Consider the following 20967-nt stretch of genomic DNA (forward strand, 5'->3'; position numbering starts at 1 on the left):
GTAAGAGAGTAAAGCTGCTTTTATTCGTGAACTAGTGCCAATGCTAACACGTTGGAGGCACAAAGTTGTCACTAAAACAAGCATTGAGAAGAAAATTACAATACAGGACATTAAGTTGGATTTCATTAACTGTAATTCTGTACGATCTCATCATGATGCATCTGTAAAATGTAAATTATAAGACAGTCTATGGTACAAGACTTTGGCTTGAGAAAAGGTGGACAAAGGCACATAAACTCTCTAAAGAGATAAGATTATTCCTATTTAAGAAAGTAAAATAACAGACAAGGCATGGACTGGTATAGTGTCGCACTACAATAACATTTCAAATAAATACAACAAAAATAGATAAAGTTAGCAGTTTTTAAGTCCCTAATACGTATACTATTGCACCCTTCTGCCATTCTGTTCACAAAGTAACACTTGGAACCTACGTGTAACGGCTATCAGCCTTCCTTAAAAAAAAAATACTGCTTGTCTGATATCCAGGGTCAGACTAAAATGCAGGCAAGACAGCAGTATGACGACAATGTTTAATGAAAGAAATACAAAAGCCTTACTGAAAGAACCGGTGGATTCGGAACATGTGAGAATCCAACTAACAGGGAAACAAAGAGTATTAATGCAGAAGGACAAATCAAGAGATGAGGAACAGCTGGAGGGAAAACACAGGCCTGGGAGGGATGAGGCATTGGATCAGCTGTGCAGAGGAGAAGGTGACGGCACATAAAAAAAGGAGGTAAGAAACCTGAACCCCAATATAGACAATAAAGAGAAATAAATGCTAATTTGCGGAAACAAATCCAAAGCAAAAACAAAGCTTTGGATTGTTTTTGGTAAGCTATAGAGAAATAAGAGATGTTAAAAACAGAAACATAAGTTAAACTAAAAGTCCCAACATCAACGGATCATAACGGCTCATAATGGCCTGCCAGCCGTTGTTTTAAAACCATGCCATGTAGCTACTCCATCCTCGTCCTTTTTTTTTTTTTTTTTTTTTTTTTTTTAAACATTTTTAACATGTTTCTGCTTTTTTGGAAGGGTGGGAAAAGTGTAGTAAAATTTGTTCAGACAGCTTAGTGCAGTGAGAAGCAACAGGTCAAGGACCTGGACCAGATCCATACGGTGAACACTTTGGTGTTACTTGAAACCAGTAACCAGCCCATGCCTAGTACAGATCCTTGCAATCATATATATTAAGGCTTGTTCTACTCACAAAGTCTAGAAAAAACACAATAAATGCACAAATGATTGTTTCTTGATATTGTCATCTTCCTGAAATAACGGCCTTCTTAGCCAAAAGTGAAAAATCCTTTTATACCAAAATCCCTCTTTGGCAAACAAAGACTCAGGCCATTATTTTTTGGAAAGTAACAATATAATAACACTAAAAGATTGCACGGCATGTTAGAAGAAGGCACCTATGTAAAACTTACAATAATTATTCTTCTAGAGGAGCATAAAACAGTTAAATGACTGTCATTAAATAACTTCTCTCATTCACTCACGGCTTTAATGACTCTCCCTTTCTCGTAATAATAGTAAAATTGAATAATAGCTCAAAACAACTATGTCAAAAGTAATAAAAAACAGACAGAAGGTTTCCAGTATGAGGTTTTATCCGACCTAGTTGCAATACTTCGTCACTGCTCTGTCGTTGGCTGTTCAAACTCGTCCCTGATTGCATGAAGGCTTCCTACCCTATAAGATCCTACTTCTGGTCCATTAGCATGATATGCACAAACAGCCCTGCAGAGGGAATGATGTCGCCCCTCTTGGTGAGCAATGGGACGTGGCGATATCCTGGAAAAGAGGAAGTCAACTTCAGCCTTGTCAGCAAAGCAGATTTTTTGCACAACTGAAGTCACATGATTTAGAAAATGTCAAAAACATAGAAATTTTTGAAGTGAAATACTCTGATGTGTTAATATTTCCTTGCCAATATGAGTCCTCTAAAGAGTATCTGACCTCTGTCACGCTTCTCTATGTTGCTGGAGTTTCCTACCGTTCTGAACGCTGGTGAGCGGCAGACAGTACTGCCCGATGTAGTCATTCTGGGACGCTGAGTCATGGTCCTCCACCACAAACCGCAACAAGGCCAGCTCAGGAACACTGATGGGGAACTCAAATTTTGTGTTCCACGTGGGGTTGAACCCTGCAAGGAGCAGTTCTTTTGGTCAGCAGCACACTCGTTTTGGACTTTTTTTTTTTTAGAAATGATCAATTCATCATATACAAAAAATGTTATGTGAAAATATTTATACATAATTGTTATTTTAGGTATATTTTATGATTCACAGAACAGTCAAGAGAAAGACTTAGTCATTGACACTCTCCTCAATGAGGGTGTGACCCATAAAGTCATGGACAAGTAAACTAGTTGTTCACAGAGTGCTGTATTAATCACATTAGTGGAAAGATTAGTGGAAGGATAACATGTAAACTCCATGCATGAAGACCCCGGGCCGGGATTTGAATCTAGGACCTTCTTGCTGCAAGGGAACAGTGCTACAAACTGCGGCCAAGGGATAAAAGTGTGGTAGCAAAGTGCTTGTGAAGCATTTTATTAACAGAAAAAGTAAATTTTCAATGAAACTCTAATCCACTGAGATGTGCATGTACACATCTGCGAGTTACACTCACCATTGTTTTCGATGTGGTGCGTCGTCTTCTTGTCGATGTCTGCTGCCACCCCCTGAATTTCCACTTTCACCAGAGGGTCAACGATGGAGTTCTGTTTGTCCTTATTCAGTTTAGGCAGCTGCTGAGCTGAGATCACCTGTTGTGTTAAGAGACAGAATATTTAGAATAAAATCATCAAGTCGAAACTACAAACCTCTGAAACTGAGTCCCTGTTTTTGAAAAGATGTTCAATAAACAGTGTAGTTTATCCAGGTTTGTATTTTCCTAAACTAATATGGCTGTATTTTTTTTTAAATGATGTCATAGACCCATCTCTGGCCTGATCCTTCAACATGACTTAGTTGTACTTTGAACATGTTAAGAAAAACATTTGTTGGAAGAACCCCAAAACTATCCTCCTAAATCCCACTCTTCACATCAATTAAATTTGTTCTTAACTCAGCATTTTATTTGTATACTTTTTATTGCATTGATTGGTTAAGAAGCATCACTTTCACAGTCCAGATCTCTGGTCCAAAAACTTAACCTGCACAGAAGGTTGAGGTCTAGAAGGTAACCACATTGGCAGAAAGAGCTGAGGTGTGAAACAGCTTTCCGCTCAGTGAAACTTTGACGCCCAGCCAGAACCATGAACAATTTCAGCAAGTTATATCTACATTCCTGTTCCTAAATAAATCAGGAGCAACATTTTGAGGTTAGCTCTCACCAGGACATGGAGGACCTTCTTCTGTAGCCATGGCCCTTCGGTGAGAGATTGGGGATTGAACTGAGACGACGGGCTTCTCTGGAATTCGGGCTTCAAGATGTATCCGCAAAATCCGTTTGGCAGAAAACGGCCCTGATTAAGATGCATCTCTTTAGTGTTAGTTTGGAAGTTCAGTGCCACTAAAAAAAAAAACAAAACAAAAAAAAAAGGTCAGATAAAAGGATCCGAGTAAAACACTGCTCGGTATTCAGTGTGCTAAGAATTTTATATAATATTCTAGACTGAATTATAGGGAGAATACCGATCTGACAGCCAACGTTCCACATAGGAACAGGGTTGTAGTTGGAGGAGTCCGTCCTCGAGCCTGCCGGGTAGATCCTGGTGAGTTTGTCCATGTTGTGATGGATGAAGGCAGTGGCTGTCAGGGAACATAAACGTAAACATACAATTAATGATCTGATTAATTGTAGCAATCACAGCTGACAGTTTGATCTGGTTTAATCACAGACAGTGAGAACAGAATGGCTACGTATCTTCTAATATAGTGTTTAAGTTGTATTTTTGAGTACATACCATATTCTGTTGTTACCCTCTTACTAGCTTTTCTGTATCGTGGGCAAATCTTTAGATTGATAGAGTTTTTGTTTTTACTGTTCTCACAACCACTGACAGTTTCTTAATTTACCTGAAGCATCAGCCAGTTGGAAGGCTTTGCTCTCCTTCAAAGACGACATTTCATAGAAGCTCTGGTTGTCTCTGGCATGTTCAAACCCACCGAAATGGACGCTCTTACAATAGATAACAATATCCGACAGTTCTTTGGCGAGTTTGATCTTTGCTTTCTGAAAGAAAATGGAAGACTAGTCAAACCAGTTCTTTACTTTTTAGATTTTCTTTTGAACAGGTACAAATCACGTGACTCACCTTTGCCTTTGCTTTTTGATCGTTCTCCTTACAATCTGCAGCCTCATCCTCCTCAGACACCGAGTCTTCTTCAACAGTGGTGTTGTTGTTGGAGAACATGGCATCCAGTTTGTTCAGTCGTTTCCCCTTGACCAAGAACTTGCCTTTCAGCTCCTAAACACAAACACAAAATATGCTTCAGTGTTTTGTTGCGCAGTTGTTAAACTACGTCACGAAGGAACAAGGAAACATATTTATTAATTTTGTACAGCAAACGGCATGTGGATTTGCTAACTCATTCCAGTGTTGTAAAACAGTCCTTTGAGGCCAACAGTGCCTCAGCCATCCAATAAATATTACTTTGTCTCCACCCCACCCTTTGACATTAAACTTGTATCCAGTAAATCCTACAAATAGCATCTTCTGTAATATCTTTAGGAGAAAATGTGGACAATTTGTTAAGCATCAAAGTAGCAAAGTCCTCATTCAGTCAAGCCTTTCCAGCTTTACACATTTGGAAAAATAACCAACAATGTTCCTTCTGGAGTTTCAAACCATTTAGATCTTATGGCTAAAAAAAACCACATGAACAATTATCTATTTCACTCCAACTTGGGTAAGATTTTTGTAGTTTAATCAGATCAGTTTCACTCCTTTCCCCTTAGCCTTTAACACTCACGTAACCTGGGAAGAGAAAAACCTGGCAGAGCAGCTCGTTAACTTACTGTGGTCATCTTTTGATTCTTAATTATAAAGAATATTTATAGTAAGGATTAACATTGAATTAAACCTAACATGAGTTAGAATTTAAAGGTTACATACCTCTGGTGAGGGGAGGCTGGCGGGCATGGTGTCACCCAGAGGCTTTGTGACCAAAGCAGAACCCAGGATGTCGATTAAGTGATGGGCCATGAGCTGTTGTTGCTCCACTGTGCAGTGGTTCTCCAGGGACAGAATCACAGGGTACGGAGATGTCTGGGTAGCAAAAGATCAACCATCAACGTTCAAAGCTTTTTATTCTCCTAGAGGCAAAATAAGCATTTCATTTACCTTGAAGGCATAGTCTTTGATGGCTCTGATGACGTCTTTGAAAAGGATTTTGGATGTTAGAGTGTAGCCGTGATAAATTATAGGCTCTCCGTTTGGTCCGTCCCAACAGTCCAGCTCCACACAACGGCAACTCTTCATCAATGCTCTGCAAGAAGAGGAGTGAGTAAAACTACCTTTTCCATCCATTTACTCTGAGTGATTAGTTTCCTTTTCACTGAAACAACCACTAGACATGTGGGGAGTCCATAATAATCAGCGAATAATCAAGTTTTATTAAGGTATGATTATGATTAATCATCCTTATGTCAGCAGTGGATTTAATAGCTCTCAGTTTCCTTCATTAGTAAAGGTTGGATATAAGCAACACCTCTGTAATTTGGATCAAATGATACTCAAGACCCAGTCCCAGTATTTAATACTGGGGCAGAAAGTAAACTGAAGTTTATATCAGACTGCAGGACCATATAATCCTCCAGAATGATCCACAGAGACAAGGATCAAGGTTCCTCTTCATCCCTGTACAACAACAAATTATTGGACACTCTGAAAAGAGCGGACTCAGTAGAACGGCTTTTTTTGAGAGCCAGACGGAGACTTGTCCAAAAATGTTTAACTCACTGAGAACAAAAATATATACGTAAAGATTTCATTGAACTGTGCATTAAGCAAAGTAGATAGTTGTTGGACAGACTCATGAAATGTCAGGCCTGAAAAGCCCAGACAGCAGATTAAAACCTGAGGACGTTTTCTAATTTTCGTCTAACAACAAGCAGTACTGAAACGCTTACTTTACATAGGCCTCTGTGCTGCTGGGTCCTTTGAGTTGGTCCTCCATCAGGTAGGTGTTGTGTGAGGAGGAGATAAAGTAATGATTGAGAGGCTGACTCATGTCCTGATACACCGGTGAGTGAGCTGGGTTGAAGATGCATCCATCCTCTTGGTTGAGGTACATTACAAAGCCATCTTTAGTCATGCACTTCTTCTGTTTTGCTGTGAGGACGAGCACAATAAGTTGAACAACCCTCGAAGCAAGGCAAATCCGGTGAGAGTCGAACTTTTGAAAACCAACAGTCCTGCTCCAAGTTCACCAACCTGCTTCGTCCAATTCATGTTTCTCAATCAGCTTGAGTGCACTCTCCATGGTCGCTTGTTCCCTCTGCTCATTCAGCAGGAAATCCAGCAGGTCCCTGGCGCTCATTTCACCCTCTGTTTTAGCGTACTTCTCATAGATCACATCTATCTCCTCCCGTTTTGTCAGGAGGCTATAAAATTCCTCGATCTCCAAGTCTTCCAGGGTACCCGAATTTGACGTGTCACATTTCTGTGTAAACACAATGGCACTTCAATAAACTGCTAACTTTACTGATTTGGTTTTACTGAAAGAGAAGAGAAATTTGAGAGCGCCACACCTTGAATATTTCCTCCACATAGGTGTCATTCACCTCAATGTTGACCTGTCGCAGGAAATGCTTCAGCTCTTTCAGGGTCATCTTGTTGTCTTTGTTCTTGTCTGCCTTTCGCATGCAGCTGATGAACCAACTGGAACTCAGATGTAAGGATTTGGTTTACAACAGAAGAACAAAACTACAAAAAAAAATAACTGTGCAGAGCACCACCTTAGAGCCCAAATCTCAACTGATGCACAATGTATAACACACCTACAAAAATATGTAAATGCATAAATAAATCCACAACTGGACTTACTGGTTGTGACAAAACTCACCAACCATATGTGCTTTTAAATGTCCCTGTGCACAAAACATTCTAAACAAACTAACAAAATAATGGTGTATGTATGAAATAAAAAAAATAAATAATTGAAATCAAATCACATTAAGGATACTGTTCTCTTTTCTGCTTCTTGTTGAGGTTCTGCGCATGGTTCATGAGCTTCTCCAGGCTGGTGACCCACCGATGGGCCTCCTCTTTAGAGTTCACCATGAAGTCGAGGTTCTTTTTGCTTCCCTTAAACATGATAGAGAAGCACTTCTCTTCCTCGTCGGGGTCCGTATGTTTTTTGAGCCCTTCGGTCTGGCGGCCCTTGCGCACAGATTCGATGTCTTCAATGAGGACTGTGTAGAGAAAGCAGGACGTTTGTTAGAACCTGGATTTAGAAATGAGAACATGGCTATGCTAATTAATTATAAAGCCAACTTCATTTGAACTTTTAAACTAACGGCAAGTTTAAGACAGCGTTTGGAGTCTAAAACCGACGTACAATTATTTCTAAAGGATTTTGGACTTCTTCCAAAATAAATCGTTGCAAAGTTGTCTGACAGCGATTGCTTTATTCGTAATTTAAGATCTGGTCTTAGGCATTTGGTACCCATCAGGCATTCTTATCACCTAAAGCACAGACCTTCCTCCGACATGTCATTATCTTGTTGTGAAAGACGACTTTTCTCTTTGGTCACAACAGGGCTACTTTTGTATCTTATCCATAAGATAACTCTTGTTTTTGAGGGAGCTGCCTTTGGAGGCCTCTTACATAAGTGTTTGAGAAATGTCACATGCTTCCATGACGTCTGAGCTCACCTCAAAATGGAAATGGTTGATGCCAATCAAATTAAAAGAAAAAAGCGAGAGTGAAATGATGCAAAAAGATACAACGGTGCTTCACAGAACTGTTTGAGAGTGCAGAGGTGGGTAATGTGTTGCACACAATCACACAGAGCTCCTTTCCTCCAAGACCCTTCAAAATATTCTTGGTGGACCTTTTACATTTAAACACAACAACCTTATCACACACAACTGGTATTCCTGAGTCTTCAGGCAGAGGCAGACTGGCAATCTGACCATTCTGAAGAAGTACAAAATGATTGTCCAGTTCAGGGCCGTCGGCCTGCCTGTTTCTGCTAACAGAACAAGTCAGATTTATTACTTCCAGTCACAAGCAACAGCAGACGTCACGACCCCAAGTTTAATAAAGGAGAGAATCTGTTTTCTTTCTCACCGCTCTTGATTTCTCCCTCTTTCTTCTATTGTATTTCTACGCTGGGTTATGTTGGAACTGGTGCAGACTTGATACTTGTTCATAGTTCCAGTATTATAGAGATAAAATTAGATCAAATTCACAGCAATGCTTTTTCCCTCTTTATAAAAAATTGATTAAGTAATGTTTTCCTTGCACCACAACGGATTATGAAAACAGAGGAGAATAAAACGATCATCGAAGGGAGAGGCTCACTTGATGCTAAGAAGCAGAAACAACATGAAAACAACAACGTTGAGCATTTGCATCCTTGTTGGGAGATAAGATGTAAGTGGACAGAAGACGACAGAGGACATCTGGTAATTGCATTGTCCAACTAGCAAACATGTTTTCACGAAAATAGTAAAAGGGGGTATTTGTTATGCTAAAAAGACACCGATTTATCACCAATGTGACCCAGACAACTCGACTGAAGGTCTCTGCACATGCAGTCTGTTTCCGCCCATACACTTGAAGCCAGCTGCTTTGTTGAGCAGCTTAATTTAGCTTAAAGAGCAAGCACCAACACACATGATGTAACCACTCTAAAGAGAAACGACTGACCTTGTCATAAAAAGAAAGACTAAAAGCTCAGCTACAATGCTAGTTTTAGATAACTGACCAATGTTGTTTGTAGAATTGAACACTGAAAGATAAGTACACATGCTTACAGTACTTATCTGAACAGACTTTTGCAAACAAATGCAGCAGTTCGATGTAATTTTTTAACAAACAGCAAGACAGAAAACTCTACAACTTAAATGTAAATTTGTGGAGTCTGCTGGATAAGCAAGAGAAGATAAACAAGTTTAAGAATTTGTATGATAAAAGAAATGAAACTTATTGAAATGTTTGTTTCATGAGCAAAGAGCTGGTTTAAGTGATTAACAGGAACTGCTGTTAAATATGCAAACCTGCATCTTCTGCATTTTTCCATTCTTTGCTGTTAACGACTACCAGAGAAAAATATCTGCTTTTGTTTTGATTTAAGCTTGTTCAGGGACTTCTCAATGTGAAAGCATTCATCAGAAAATGAAAGAAAACAGCAGATGTGTAGATGTTTACAACACATCCACCTCGCTGCAGCACTTAATGGAAGTATGTTTGTACTTAGCAGCTGAGATAGTGATGATTTTCAAGAAAATTTTGAGTAGAAATTCATGACTCCTGGTTACCATGCGGTATAAATGTGACATGACAAGGAGGCCCATTTGTTTTAGCTAATCTTCAAAATGGGTAAGATAAGAGAGCCTGCTATTCACGCAAAGCATGCGTGTGTTCATCTCCGTAAGTCAGGAAATGACAGCAATACACAGCTACTAACTCTGGTAACAGTTGGAGCAAATATTTTACTGCTATATTGTGTTCCCGCAAAGAACGATGTATTAATTTTAATACTGTTTAATTTTTTTTTCCCCCAAGGGTGGTTAAGTTGCAAGAGGCAAATGTTCTTTCTTAGCAAATTTAATTACATCTAGTTGCTAATTTCTGGTCTAGCTCAGTGCTGTACTTTTTCTGCTAGATTTTAATGCTGCATTTTTTACAGTTAACGTATTCTCTTGGAGAGGTTTCGACATGTCATTGCGGTTAAAACAATCACGCTAATTTGATAATGTTTAGCTTTCAATGAAAGATTCCAGTTTTACAGTAAAACAACAATTATGGTATGAGACAATAAAAAAAACACTCTCAGTTTTAGCCTTAATTTTAAAAATAGGAAAGATGGAAAATATTCAAGTGAAGCAAAAGTGAGTTGAGCTTCAGAAATAAAATAAAATAGTTACTTGCCTCTAATTGGGTAAACGTCCTCACATCTACAGTTAGAGAAATCTTATCCTAGCAGTGACCTAAATATAAAAGAAGATTACATTTTATGTTCTCTGTTAGAGACGTATTTGAGTTGCTGAGACTCCATAACAACTATTACATACTGACAACAAGACTCAGCTGTCAAAGCACTTGAAACTAGTTTCCCATGAAAGAAAGGTAGAATGTGCAAACAGCAGATGCACGCTGCTAACCACAGTGGTGGAGATGAGATGCTGTGTGTCTGTTTCTCTTCCAAAGAGCATAAAAAACCTTTTAGTGCATGATAATATGAAGTCTTTGAAACATTAGGAGATTTAAAAGACAATATTCCACGGCTGTGAGCAATTCAAGATCATCTCTCTCTATAATTCAGACTAAACATCGATGCACATTTACAGTCTTGACTTTGTGGTTTTAAACTGATAAAATTCGAACGCACGCATACACTGATCTGTACACATCTATTTTCAAATGTGGTTAAAACCAGGTCTTGTTTTCACTCGCAGTCTTTTCTCCAGTAAACCTCAACACTTTTGAGCTGGGCTGTCACTTTGGCTTTCTGGCTGACACGAAAACAACAAAACATGCTGTAGAGACCTGAAACAAAACACCGACCACCTTAAGACCAGCTTCGGGCTCTGTTGTTGTTCTAAGCTCAGGCTTTGAGACAGAGGTTATCAGCCCTGGCAGCACTGACTGTCGCTGGGGTGGGAGGGAAACCTGAGCCACCAGAGACCCAGAGAAAGATATACTCTTTTTCAGTCTGACAGGGGATCACTGAACCAAGAGAAGGAAAATAACTCAAATGGGCACAAACACATAGTCAGGATGTACACTAGATTTTTCCAGTCTGTCTCTTGCCCCAACCATGATGAATGTTTGAGCTGTTTTTTACTCCACCAACAACATTTCTCACATACTCGCCAGAGGAATTTGAGGGACGGGTGTGTGCACATGCCAATTTTCACCCGCGGGTTAAAGAGCCGCTCTTGTGAATATGAGCTTTGAACAGTGATTAACCACAATAGCTGTGGCTTAAAAATAATATCTACACGAGGTTTTGGTAGCTTCCGTTTTTTAAAATAGCTAAGGTGGCTTCTCATTCGTAGCTTCTGATGCGGGAAATGATGAAAGGGAAATTCCGCCTAGTATTTCACTACCTTTTAGGGTGTTTGATGTGCTGTAATTTAAAAACTTAAATGCAATGAGTCTAAAAGCTTAGGTTAGATATTCTACACTGTTACCAGGATATTTTAAACACTATTTTTGATTGGTGAATTTAAGTAGTCCTATTTTGATTCAATTAAAATGACTGTCTTGCTATCTTGAATTCATGTAATATTGTAATTGAGCACATTAACTAAAATAAGACTTGTTTTATTTTTCAAGTAAACCAAACTGTTGCCATGGTGAAGCCTATGCCAGACACGTCTCCAATCATGTATTGCACCATCTACAAGAAACTTTGGGAATTGCAAGTGATACTGTCCTTCACATTCTTGAGGTAAGAAATTTATGATACTTATTCATCATTACACTGATTAGTCCCTAAAACGTGGTTTGTTTTGTGATTGTTTTTCTGTCTGTGCTCCAATTAGCAGATGACCCAACAACTTCAATCAAACAAAACCACTTTTCAGCTCTGTGGTGATCGTGAAACCAACTTTCTACTGGCCATTGGAACCATGCCTGCCCTGATCTTCTGAAAGGAGGACATCATAGCTACTACACCTTTCAGCATGCATGTGTGTGGCCACTTCTCTCTGTGCTGCTGACAGATATCTTGAGAACACTGTCCGTAACTGAGACAAGACTTCCACACATAAAAGGCTATGGCTGATTGGAAGATGTTCATTGTGGAGTAAGCTCCTATTGATGACATCTAATCCCAAGTTTATTTTTGCTTTGGACAATTTGGTTTGCTTGACTCTTAGGGCATCTTATGAGTGCGACAGATGTGTCAGATCTTCATTGTTCTGTCATTTTACGGGATTGTTTCAGAATCAGATGCCCATCCAGACTTTAAATTCTGACCAGTAGTCATGTTTTACTATGTTTATGTGAAACTTAAACGTAATAAAGATGTTAAAAGTAATTGAACTTATGTCTTCATTTCAGGAAGCCAATAACATCTCTTATTCCAGTATAGACAGGATCAATTTTTGGATTTTTGCCTTAGCATAAGAACCTTGAGTAAAGCAATGACAAAATATATATTTTAATCCTATGCAACAATAAAAGTAAACTAGTTTTAAGCATATATATGTTGATTTTAAGAAATTCAATGTCAAGTAATATTTTCTTTACTTGAGATTATTTTTCTTAAAATAAGATAATATATCTTACTTGTTTAAGTAAAATTGGCTTGTTTTAAGTACAAATACACTAATTTTAAGATAAATAAATCTCATATATTCTATTTGTATTAGTAAAATTTTCTTATTTTATGAAAAATGTTCTGTGTATTAAGAAAATAAATCTCATATACTCTATTTGTATTAGTAAAATTGACTTGTTTTAAGTACAAATACACTAATTTTAAGATATTTGTAGGTTTATCTTGGTTAGATATTTTTTCTTGTTTTAGAAAATCTTGACAAGATAAATTTTCTTGTTCTGTTGGCAGATAATTTTTCTTATTTTAAGAAAATTAGACCCTATTTTTGTACTTTTTTTTCTTGTTTTTGAAAGGGGACTTTTTGCAGTGTTTGTGTGTGTGTTTGTGTGTGTGGGTGTGCGTGTGTGCGTGTGTGTGTGTGTGTGCACACATGATGAAGCAAGAAGCTTTTGTTTTGATCTGAAAGGAGTGCTCTTACTTGACACAGTAAAAGCCAAAGGGGTGTCCAGCCAATGAAAAAGCGAGATGTACTGCACAAGGTAATTTTTCTTTAGCAAGACTTATCTCATTTTTATGAATCATATGATAAAAGGAATTTGAAACTCACAGGTATTGCCTTTTTTGCCAAGTTTCTTAGACGAGCACATAATGGTCCTACAGTCTTCCATCAGATTAAAGTAGCGGCTCTTATGCCAGGATTTCGAGCGGATCTTGGTGAGTTTCGCGCCGTCCAGCAGGAACCGAAGATCCTCATTGTCTTTCAGACCTAGACATTTTGGGACAAAACAGGAAATATCAGAATTATTATGAATGTTTGGATATTATTACAAAGCTAAAATGAACAGGTAAAACATTAAACTGGAGAAGTGGAAAAGAAAGATAATTTTAGTGGAGCACCGTTTGGAGGTAACCAGCTGGTTTACACATCCTGCTGGGACTAAATGTTTTATGGAGGGTTGCCTTGTTTTTGCTTATTGCTTATTTTTATCTGTCTGTTTTTTAGCACAATGTGTGTCTTTGACATGCATGGAAAAACGACTGAAAGAAATACAGGTTTTGTTAAAGGTTTTGTCCATTCTTCTTTACAAAAATTAATCAGGGTCCACCAGACTTGAGTGGAGAGTCTCTGTCAATACCATTGTTGTAACAAGGGGTGCACCGATTGCAGTTTTCTGTCTAATCACCGATTACCAATCTTTTAAAAAGCCCAACTTACCGATTCCGATTTTGGCCGATGCCATTTATTGTCTGAAACGTTGCTCAACATATCAAGAAAGTTGCTGAATTGGCAACAACGGGGTAACTATTGTTAACTGTAAATGTCCAGACATGACCTAGTCGGCCAATTTGTCAGTCAAACCTCTCTCACGGGAGAAAAGAAAAGCATAGTGGTTGATTTTTAGACTTTGCCGAGGTTGATAACATTGGTGGATAAGATCTGCTTCACATGTAAAAATTGGCCAATCTCCCAAAAATGAAGGAGATCGGCACCGATAAATTGGCTGGCCGACAAGTCGGTGAACCCCTAGTTGTAAGCAATTCATTTTAATTAATTCACAATTTGTTGGCTTTGCTTTGGGTTGCTGTTTTGTTGAAAGGAGAACCTCCTCCATAATCTGGTTCTCTGCCGCCTTTGACAGGTTTTCTTGCAGAATTGCCCATAGTGTGATGCTGCCACTACCATATTTCACAGCAGGCTTCTTAAAGCTTTCCTTCAGTTTTTTTCTTGTTGCCGTTTGAGTTTTTCTTCCTGTTGCAAGTTTTTGATAGTCTATCACATTGAAGTTAGATTGTTAAGTAACAAAGAGTGGAAAAAGAGGTATTCATACTTTTTCAAGTTACTGGTTCCTAATCATATCCTTTATGTTTTCCCAATATAATATTCAGAATTCTCTTTAGGTGCAATTTCATTTTGTATGTTAAAGTCCAACAGTATACCATGTGGTTCATTTTGTAAACATCAATATGTGGGTGGACTTACTTGAGGTTTGGAAGTTGTAAGTTGCAATTTACAAAATAGCCTGCAAGTAAAATATCATTTAACTTAGAGAGGCACAAGGTAGATTTTGATCCCTTAAAAAGTGGCTTTAGTAAAATTGAAACAATAAGGATTGTTTTTTTTATTTTTCCTAGTCATCATTTTCCATCTTATTGTGAAATAAAAAAAAAATACTAAGTGCAATTTCCATGTTCCATTTCTATGAAAGAACCATATTATCTGCTTGATTTCCACAGACACTGAAGTACAGACTCATTGCTTCCTTTAGTTCTAGTAGAAATACTAGCAATACAACTACAGAGAAAGAAAACTCCTCCACTGGAGTCTCCGGGTAGAACGTTCCGCACGAACAGAGCTAGCATGTTGTGTTCGTGCAGAACATAACATTCTCAGCCCACCATCATCAAATATTTACAGCTTGAATCTGCAAACACATTAAGTTGATGCTACTGTAAAATAGATCAATAAAATATTTGGAATTGCACCACACTGCGGTTTCTGTTAAAAGGGCCGAAGTTTATCACATAATTTTTTTTTTCATACTACTTGTTTCTCAAACTGCTTGGATTTTTATCTGGACTCACTTGGATGGATACAAAATATATCAGCATGTTCTAAAACAGGAGCAATGGCAGAGTTTCCGTTTTAGATGTCCTGCTAACTTCTACGCTAGAATTTTTTAAATATTTTTTTTCCTGTCTGCTACAGAGTGTGCAGCGTGATTTTGAAGTAAGCCAGTATTCATGTGAAGTAATACACTTTGGAAACTGCATGCTATCACTTTGAGAGTGATTCACGAGCCAAACCCTCTGTGTGAAGCCATAATAATACTGGGTAGAGAATGCTTAGTATTTTGTGGGTGGGGCTGGGATCTGCAATGCAACTTAAAACAATGACTAGTTTTTACCAAGGTTTCTACAAAATAGAACTGGAATCTGTATGTGACCTTTGAAGGAGAAAACACTTGAAATCTGTTGGAGCTTTATCAGATTGCTAGCAAGATTGCGTGACAGACCTGTCCCCACAGATTGTACCCTGAGCTCCCTGACATGGTTCAAGGTTTGTTTCTCCAGAAGCACTGAAGGAATTGTTTTCAACATATACGTCAATCAGCCGACCTAGTTAGTTTAGCTGTTCAGTTGACAGCAAAGAAGAGGGACGGGCATGTTTTATTGTTCCAGGAAAACAAGAAATAGTTCTAGAATCCAAGGAACGCCCGCCCCCCCCAAGTCATGAGTGCTTCTTCTGAAGCTGAGTAATGAATTTCAGATGGAAGGCTCTGCAACCGACTGTTTACACCATGTGAGACAAGCTAGGGCATGATGTTTCTTAGAATTACTGGGAAATAATATGGCTGGTTGTTATTCTCAAATTACCCGAAGAGAAGGTATTCACTATTACCCTGCATTTTCCCTGTTAAGGTAGGTTAAGAAAAAAAAAAAAAAAACTTGTGTTGATTCATATCAGAAACTCTTCCTTACAAAAGTAATCATCCTCTTGAACATTTTCAGATTATGCAATGTTACATATACAAACTTCCATCATATTTTACTTGCACTACAAAAACAAAAAGTTGTTCATAATTGTGAAGTGGAAAGAAAAGATACATGGTTTTCAACCTTTCTACTATGAAAATCTGTGTGACAAGCAATTGTCAGCCCTCTTCCCCCTAATAGCCCTGATGCAAATCCAGTGCAAGCAATTGCCTTCAATTCATATCACAGAATTGGAGGTAACGTCAAAATCATTGCAGAGGTTCGTAGCTGATGTGGGAAAATCTGCTGACAAAACCGTTAATCATGCATTTTCCAATCTTGGAAAAATCAACTCTAAAAGTGAGCCATGTAGAGATAAAGCCAACAGTTAGATGAAAACAAAAATACATGCTTTGGCCCACAAGCAAAATGCATGTTGTCCGGGTGCTTTTCTACAGAAAAGGACAAGGAAGCTGGTCATAGTTGATGGGAACAGGGATACAGATCAAATCAATTAAATCCTGTAAGACAACCAATTCAGTGACAACCAAAAGACTTAAGACTGGGTTAGGGTTAGGGTTGGATCAACAGGACAACCTCAAACCTACAGGGAGAGCGACAGTCTCTGGATGAGAAAAGCTGGAGAGACAAACCATAAGAGACGAAATTGAGCTGAAAAAAGTATAAATTAGTAATGGAAAAAACATTTATTTTCTTTCAAGCCATATTGTACATATGTGTGGGTTTATCACATAAAATTACATAACATACATTGAAGGCTCTGGTTGCCGCGTGACGAAATGCGAAAAAGCTTAAAGGGCGTGAATACTTTAGCAAGATTTAAAATTGCTTGAAACTGAAATGTAATATTTAAAAGTTTACTTTGTGGAAGTGGAAAGAAAAATCTTTTTATTATTATTTTTCGTAAACATAGTAATAAAGTGATGCTACGAGTTCAGTCTTTTGTTTGTATTTTAACCCAGTTTGTTTACAAATACAGCCGATAGCTATTACGTACGACTGCTTTTAAGCAAGGGAGTTTTTTTTTAATTCCATTTCCAAAAACCCAAAGGAATTAGAGGAATATCAGCACTAGATACAACCTTGTAAGTGAGAGGAGTTTACAGTAGAAAATGCGACCAGATATTTCATAGGTGAAAAGGAACCAACAATTGACTTTCCAGACCCAATACCAGTGACTACAGCGTTTGTGCAGGCGTGTTTGGTGTGTGATGTTCTTAACATCAACACCATGAAGAGGCATAACAAATCAAATTCTGTTTAAGGCCCCATACAACCCTGGGTCAGCCCAGAATCCAAGAAACGGCCATATGTTTGTACGGATAAATAGGAGTAAAATCTAATTTCTCAACAGTTAAAACATTTTTTTTTCTCTTTTATGTGATCTATAATGTAAAAAAAAAATGAAAGTGGAAGGTTAGACCTCAAAAGAAAATCTCAACATTTGGCACTGTCTAGTAAAAGGCTGTATCTCTTTAAAAACTGATGTCCCGAAAAAGATGAAACGTCTCTGTTGTTTACACATAAACAATAACAGTCACAGGCTTGCCCTGGCTTTTAAGGAGGTCACAAATGAAAAGCCCACATAGACTCAATGGAAACAACAAAGAGAATTTTCACTGGACCATTCACTGTGTGTTTTTTTTTTTGTTTTTTCCTCCCCTCATCGAAAAGGGAGTGCAGGGGATGTCAGTCTAACAGGCGACGGGCAGAAGCCTGGTCTGTCATCAGAAGAAAGAATGCGCCGCTCCAGGCGATTAAGAACCATTTACATATGTGCACATAACAAACACAGATGAGGACACACTGGATTACTGATGCGTAATAAGAAGAGGAACATATTTTCCAAATCCAAGTTCTCCAAACACAACCCCGCGAGCATGCGCGGTTGCTCCTGTTTGTGTTGGCTTAACAACTGAAGCGCGTGCGCCCCTGACTCCAAGTGCACCTTTAAAAAAAAAGAGGTCTCACCCAGGCGTTTTCCATTTTCCAGCGCGACCTTTTTACGGTGCTCTGCAAATACTTTCTCCTGTGAGTTTGTCCTTTCAGGACGTAGACAGAAGCAAGACATCGCTGCGTAAAAAAAAATCCGCTCGGTGTAAAATTTGAGCTCGGTAAGGAAGAAAAAACTGGGAGGAAAAGTTTTTTCTCTCTCTTTCTCTCTCTCCTCATGGGGCGGGTCTTTACGTGTGTTGCTATGTTATAGCACCCATATTCACCGCAGAGAGGGAGTAAACTGGTCCTTCGGAGAGACATTTTAGGTGTAGAAAACAAGCATAAATTCATTCTCAAAGTTACATTCATCATTTGGTTTAACTTTTCTGGGAAGGACACACACAAAGTTGATTCTTTTTTACTTTATTTTCTTGGAAGTGTTTAATTTCACACTCTACACTTAATAAGATCAACTGCACTCAAAATAAATTAAATATAAAAATGTACTTATCTTTGAAAAGGGTTTGAAAATATGTACGTGCCCCTACGTGAGACATAAAATGGCGCCGCCGTGTGGCAGTAGCTAAATGTATCTGCGGTTAGTTTTGCTCGACATTGTGTTGTCCTATGTACTATTTCGTCGAAACTATACAAATTCATAAAAACATATAACACGAAGACGCATTTAAAGCGTTGGCGAGTTTTGTTGGTTAGAGTACTAGTAATAATTACTATTATAAATGAGTATATTAGTAATTTTGCCCGATGGGGAAAGCAATTCCCTAACATGTTTGGGCAGTGAAGTCACGTATGTCTTTGAAAGTCTAAAGTCAGTCGTGGAAGCTTTCTGACTTTCTGCATGAGATAAAATGATGTTAGTTTTTAACCCAAATGTGCCAGTTAGACGACTTGCTCTGCTAGTTCTGTTAAAACAAAGCCATTTGCACTGTAAGTGCTTCTAAAGTGTTTCTAAAAGATATTATGCTCTTAAAAAGTGGGAATCAATTGTGTAAATAAAGCACAAAAGTTTCCAGTCCGTCCCTCCAAAACAGTGAGTGGATTAGAATTCAAGCAAAAACTATCACCCGTTATTAGTTGCAGATCTGGCACAAGAGAGAAGACTGTCCCAGTCTGGAACTGGCCCGGAAGGTGAATCATGGCGTACTGAGGACAGGGCATGCTGATCATCAGCTGTGTCCACCAACAAAACCAAAGACCTTGTTTTCACTCACTGAGTGAAAATAACAGGATGTGATGATGGCAATTGATTCCCAAAAGTCTGGATTGTCTGCGCAAAGGATGTAGGGCATTTTGGCACGCATATGTGGGGTTTTTGTCACAGCCTATAATTTTAGCATTCTTGCAAGTATTAAAATCTTTTTCTTCGAGTGTCCTACTCTAGTCACATGACTGGAAACAGTACAGAGAGGATGTCATTGGAACTGGAAGAAGGAGGCTACGCGTCAAAGGCGCAGAGGCCAGACAGCTGAGCAACAAACATAAGCATGAAACTAGACAAATATGTTGCTATTGCTATAATGTCATACGCATCCAGTCACTTGAAACAAGTTCTTAATAAGACATAACTTTGTTCCCATTCACCACACACAAATAGTCACAATATGCTAGAAATAAAGGAAAATAAATAATGTGTGAATTCACAGAGCTAATACTGACTAGCTCCTCCAATCACCTTTTTTTTTTGTGCATTTTGTACAGCAGTAGGGAGTGAGCAGGTATCCGGCTGCTGTACAGTCGATGATTTATAGGGGATTACAACTGAAATAATTAGTTCCAAAAGTATTTAAAACACTATTATGGAAATGGATCAATGAAAACTCGACTTGTGACTAAACTTCTCTTTTTTTATGGAGGAGAATTTGTGCAAACATCATGATTATTAAAATGTATTTAAAACTATATAGATTAATAAATAGGCTATATGAATTGAAAGCTTCGTAAATATCTGAATTACAGCAGCAGTGTCTAATGTAGAGCTTTTAAACAAAGAAATGTTGGTTTTGAATTTACTGATCCCCTCTAGGCTTATTTCGGTAACATTTTGATACAGATTTAGTCCTTTAGATATTTAACAGAATGCATGGGTTTATTTTATTGGCATGGTTTCACTTTGTTAGAACATTATTTAGGTTACAAATTAATAAAATAAATATTGAATGCCCTATCTGTTACAGAATTGACTTTGTCGGTCTGGGTTTTAAATTTGTATGGTTGGGTGGTGAATCAACCTGCCGTTGACTCACCACAGCTCAGAAAATATGCCCTTCATATTACCCTTGTTGGAATGTTTGTTGGTTATATTACTAACACTACAAATTGCATGAACTGCATGTCTTCAGAATTGAAAATAAAACACAAAATGATAGAATAATTTAAAACAATGATCAACTTTACAGTGTGTATCTTGAATATGATGAGAAGCGTCCCAGAGACTATGAACTTAAAATACTTGAAATAATATGTTATTTCAGTTAATGTCTGTTTATAAATCAGGTTTTTAATCCTTTAAAAATCATCACTGGACAAAGTGAAAACAACAGGAAATGAAGGCATTTTAACTATCTCCAAGAAAATCAAATATTCTTCTATTTCAAGAGTTGTTGAAATAGAAGTTGTTGCTTTGCACATATAAATTATTGGGACTAAAAGTATGAACATAGTTTTTCATTTAACATAGCAACACAAACAGAGTCTGCACCTCAAATGTGGATCAAGAAACAACATTTTAGCAGACGTTGAGCACAATGACGTAATGAACAGCTTCACTATCGCCACCCTACTCACCGTCTATCTTAGAGCCCAAATCTGATTCCATTTTGAATCCAGACAAAATCAATCCCCGTCTACAGCAGAAAGAAACTCCCGTTTGCCTCTGTTGCACTGCCTGTCCGTGTCAGTGGAAATATTCCCACAACTCTTCTGTGAGGAAAATCTACTCTTCTTTTTCTCCCCTCTGAGCCAACCCACAAGGCGCACGCTTCATACCAGCTCCAGCTGCTTGTTCACACCCATTTGAGCACCAGTTTGACAAGTTTTCAACTGTCTCTCATGACTACATAATTTCCTCCATGCTTGCTGATGGAAGCTACACCTTCA

General features: G+C 38.2%; 1 protein-coding gene across 2 annotated transcripts; it reads right to left on the minus strand.

Annotated features, from left to right (window-relative positions):
* Position 1: 1 nt before the first annotated feature.
* On the minus strand, positions 2 to 20831 carry plcd1a (phospholipase C, delta 1a). 2 transcript variants are annotated; one of them, XM_014992453.2, is made up of 15 exons: positions 20656 to 20831; positions 13028 to 13186; positions 7146 to 7374; positions 6712 to 6841; positions 6395 to 6623; positions 6091 to 6292; positions 5303 to 5447; positions 5075 to 5227; positions 4274 to 4426; positions 4035 to 4191; positions 3651 to 3767; positions 3350 to 3528; positions 2644 to 2779; positions 2006 to 2155; positions 2 to 1803 (listed from the first exon to the last, which is right to left on the minus strand). In XM_014992453.2, the coding sequence occupies exons 1-15, from the start codon at positions 20684 to 20686 to the stop codon at positions 1712 to 1714; spliced, it is 2262 nt and encodes a 753-aa protein (XP_014847939.2). In that variant the 5' UTR covers positions 20687 to 20831; the 3' UTR covers positions 2 to 1711. The 2 variants fall into 2 exon arrangements, with proteins under 2 accessions (XP_014847939.2, XP_014847938.2); XM_014992452.2 differs by lacking the exon at positions 20656 to 20831 and adding an exon at positions 17887 to 18042.
* Between the last annotated feature and the right edge of the window lie 136 nt (positions 20832 to 20967).

This window comes from Poecilia mexicana, unplaced genomic scaffold (assembly GCF_051168715.1).
Source record: "Poecilia mexicana isolate PSO_F unplaced genomic scaffold, ASM5116871v1 scaffold_20, whole genome shotgun sequence".
Classification (NCBI taxonomy): Eukaryota; Metazoa; Chordata; class Actinopteri; order Cyprinodontiformes; family Poeciliidae; genus Poecilia; species Poecilia mexicana.

What these genes read in the sequence shown, in the direction of transcription:
- plcd1a (XM_014992452.2), bottom strand. Translation starts at nt 17,986, where the DNA reads ATGTCTTGCTTCTGTCTACGTCCTGAAAGGACAAACTCACAGGAGAAA. An exon ending in GAACGTTGGCTGTCAGATCG is followed by an intron (nt 3,529 to 3,650) that starts GTATTCTCCCTA and finishes TTTTTTTTTTAG; the next exon opens with TGGCACTGAACTTCCAAACT. An exon ending in GCTCACCAGCGTTCAGAACG is followed by an intron (nt 1,804 to 2,005) that starts GTAGGAAACTCC and finishes CCTCTTTTCCAG; the next exon opens with GATATCGCCACGTCCCATTG.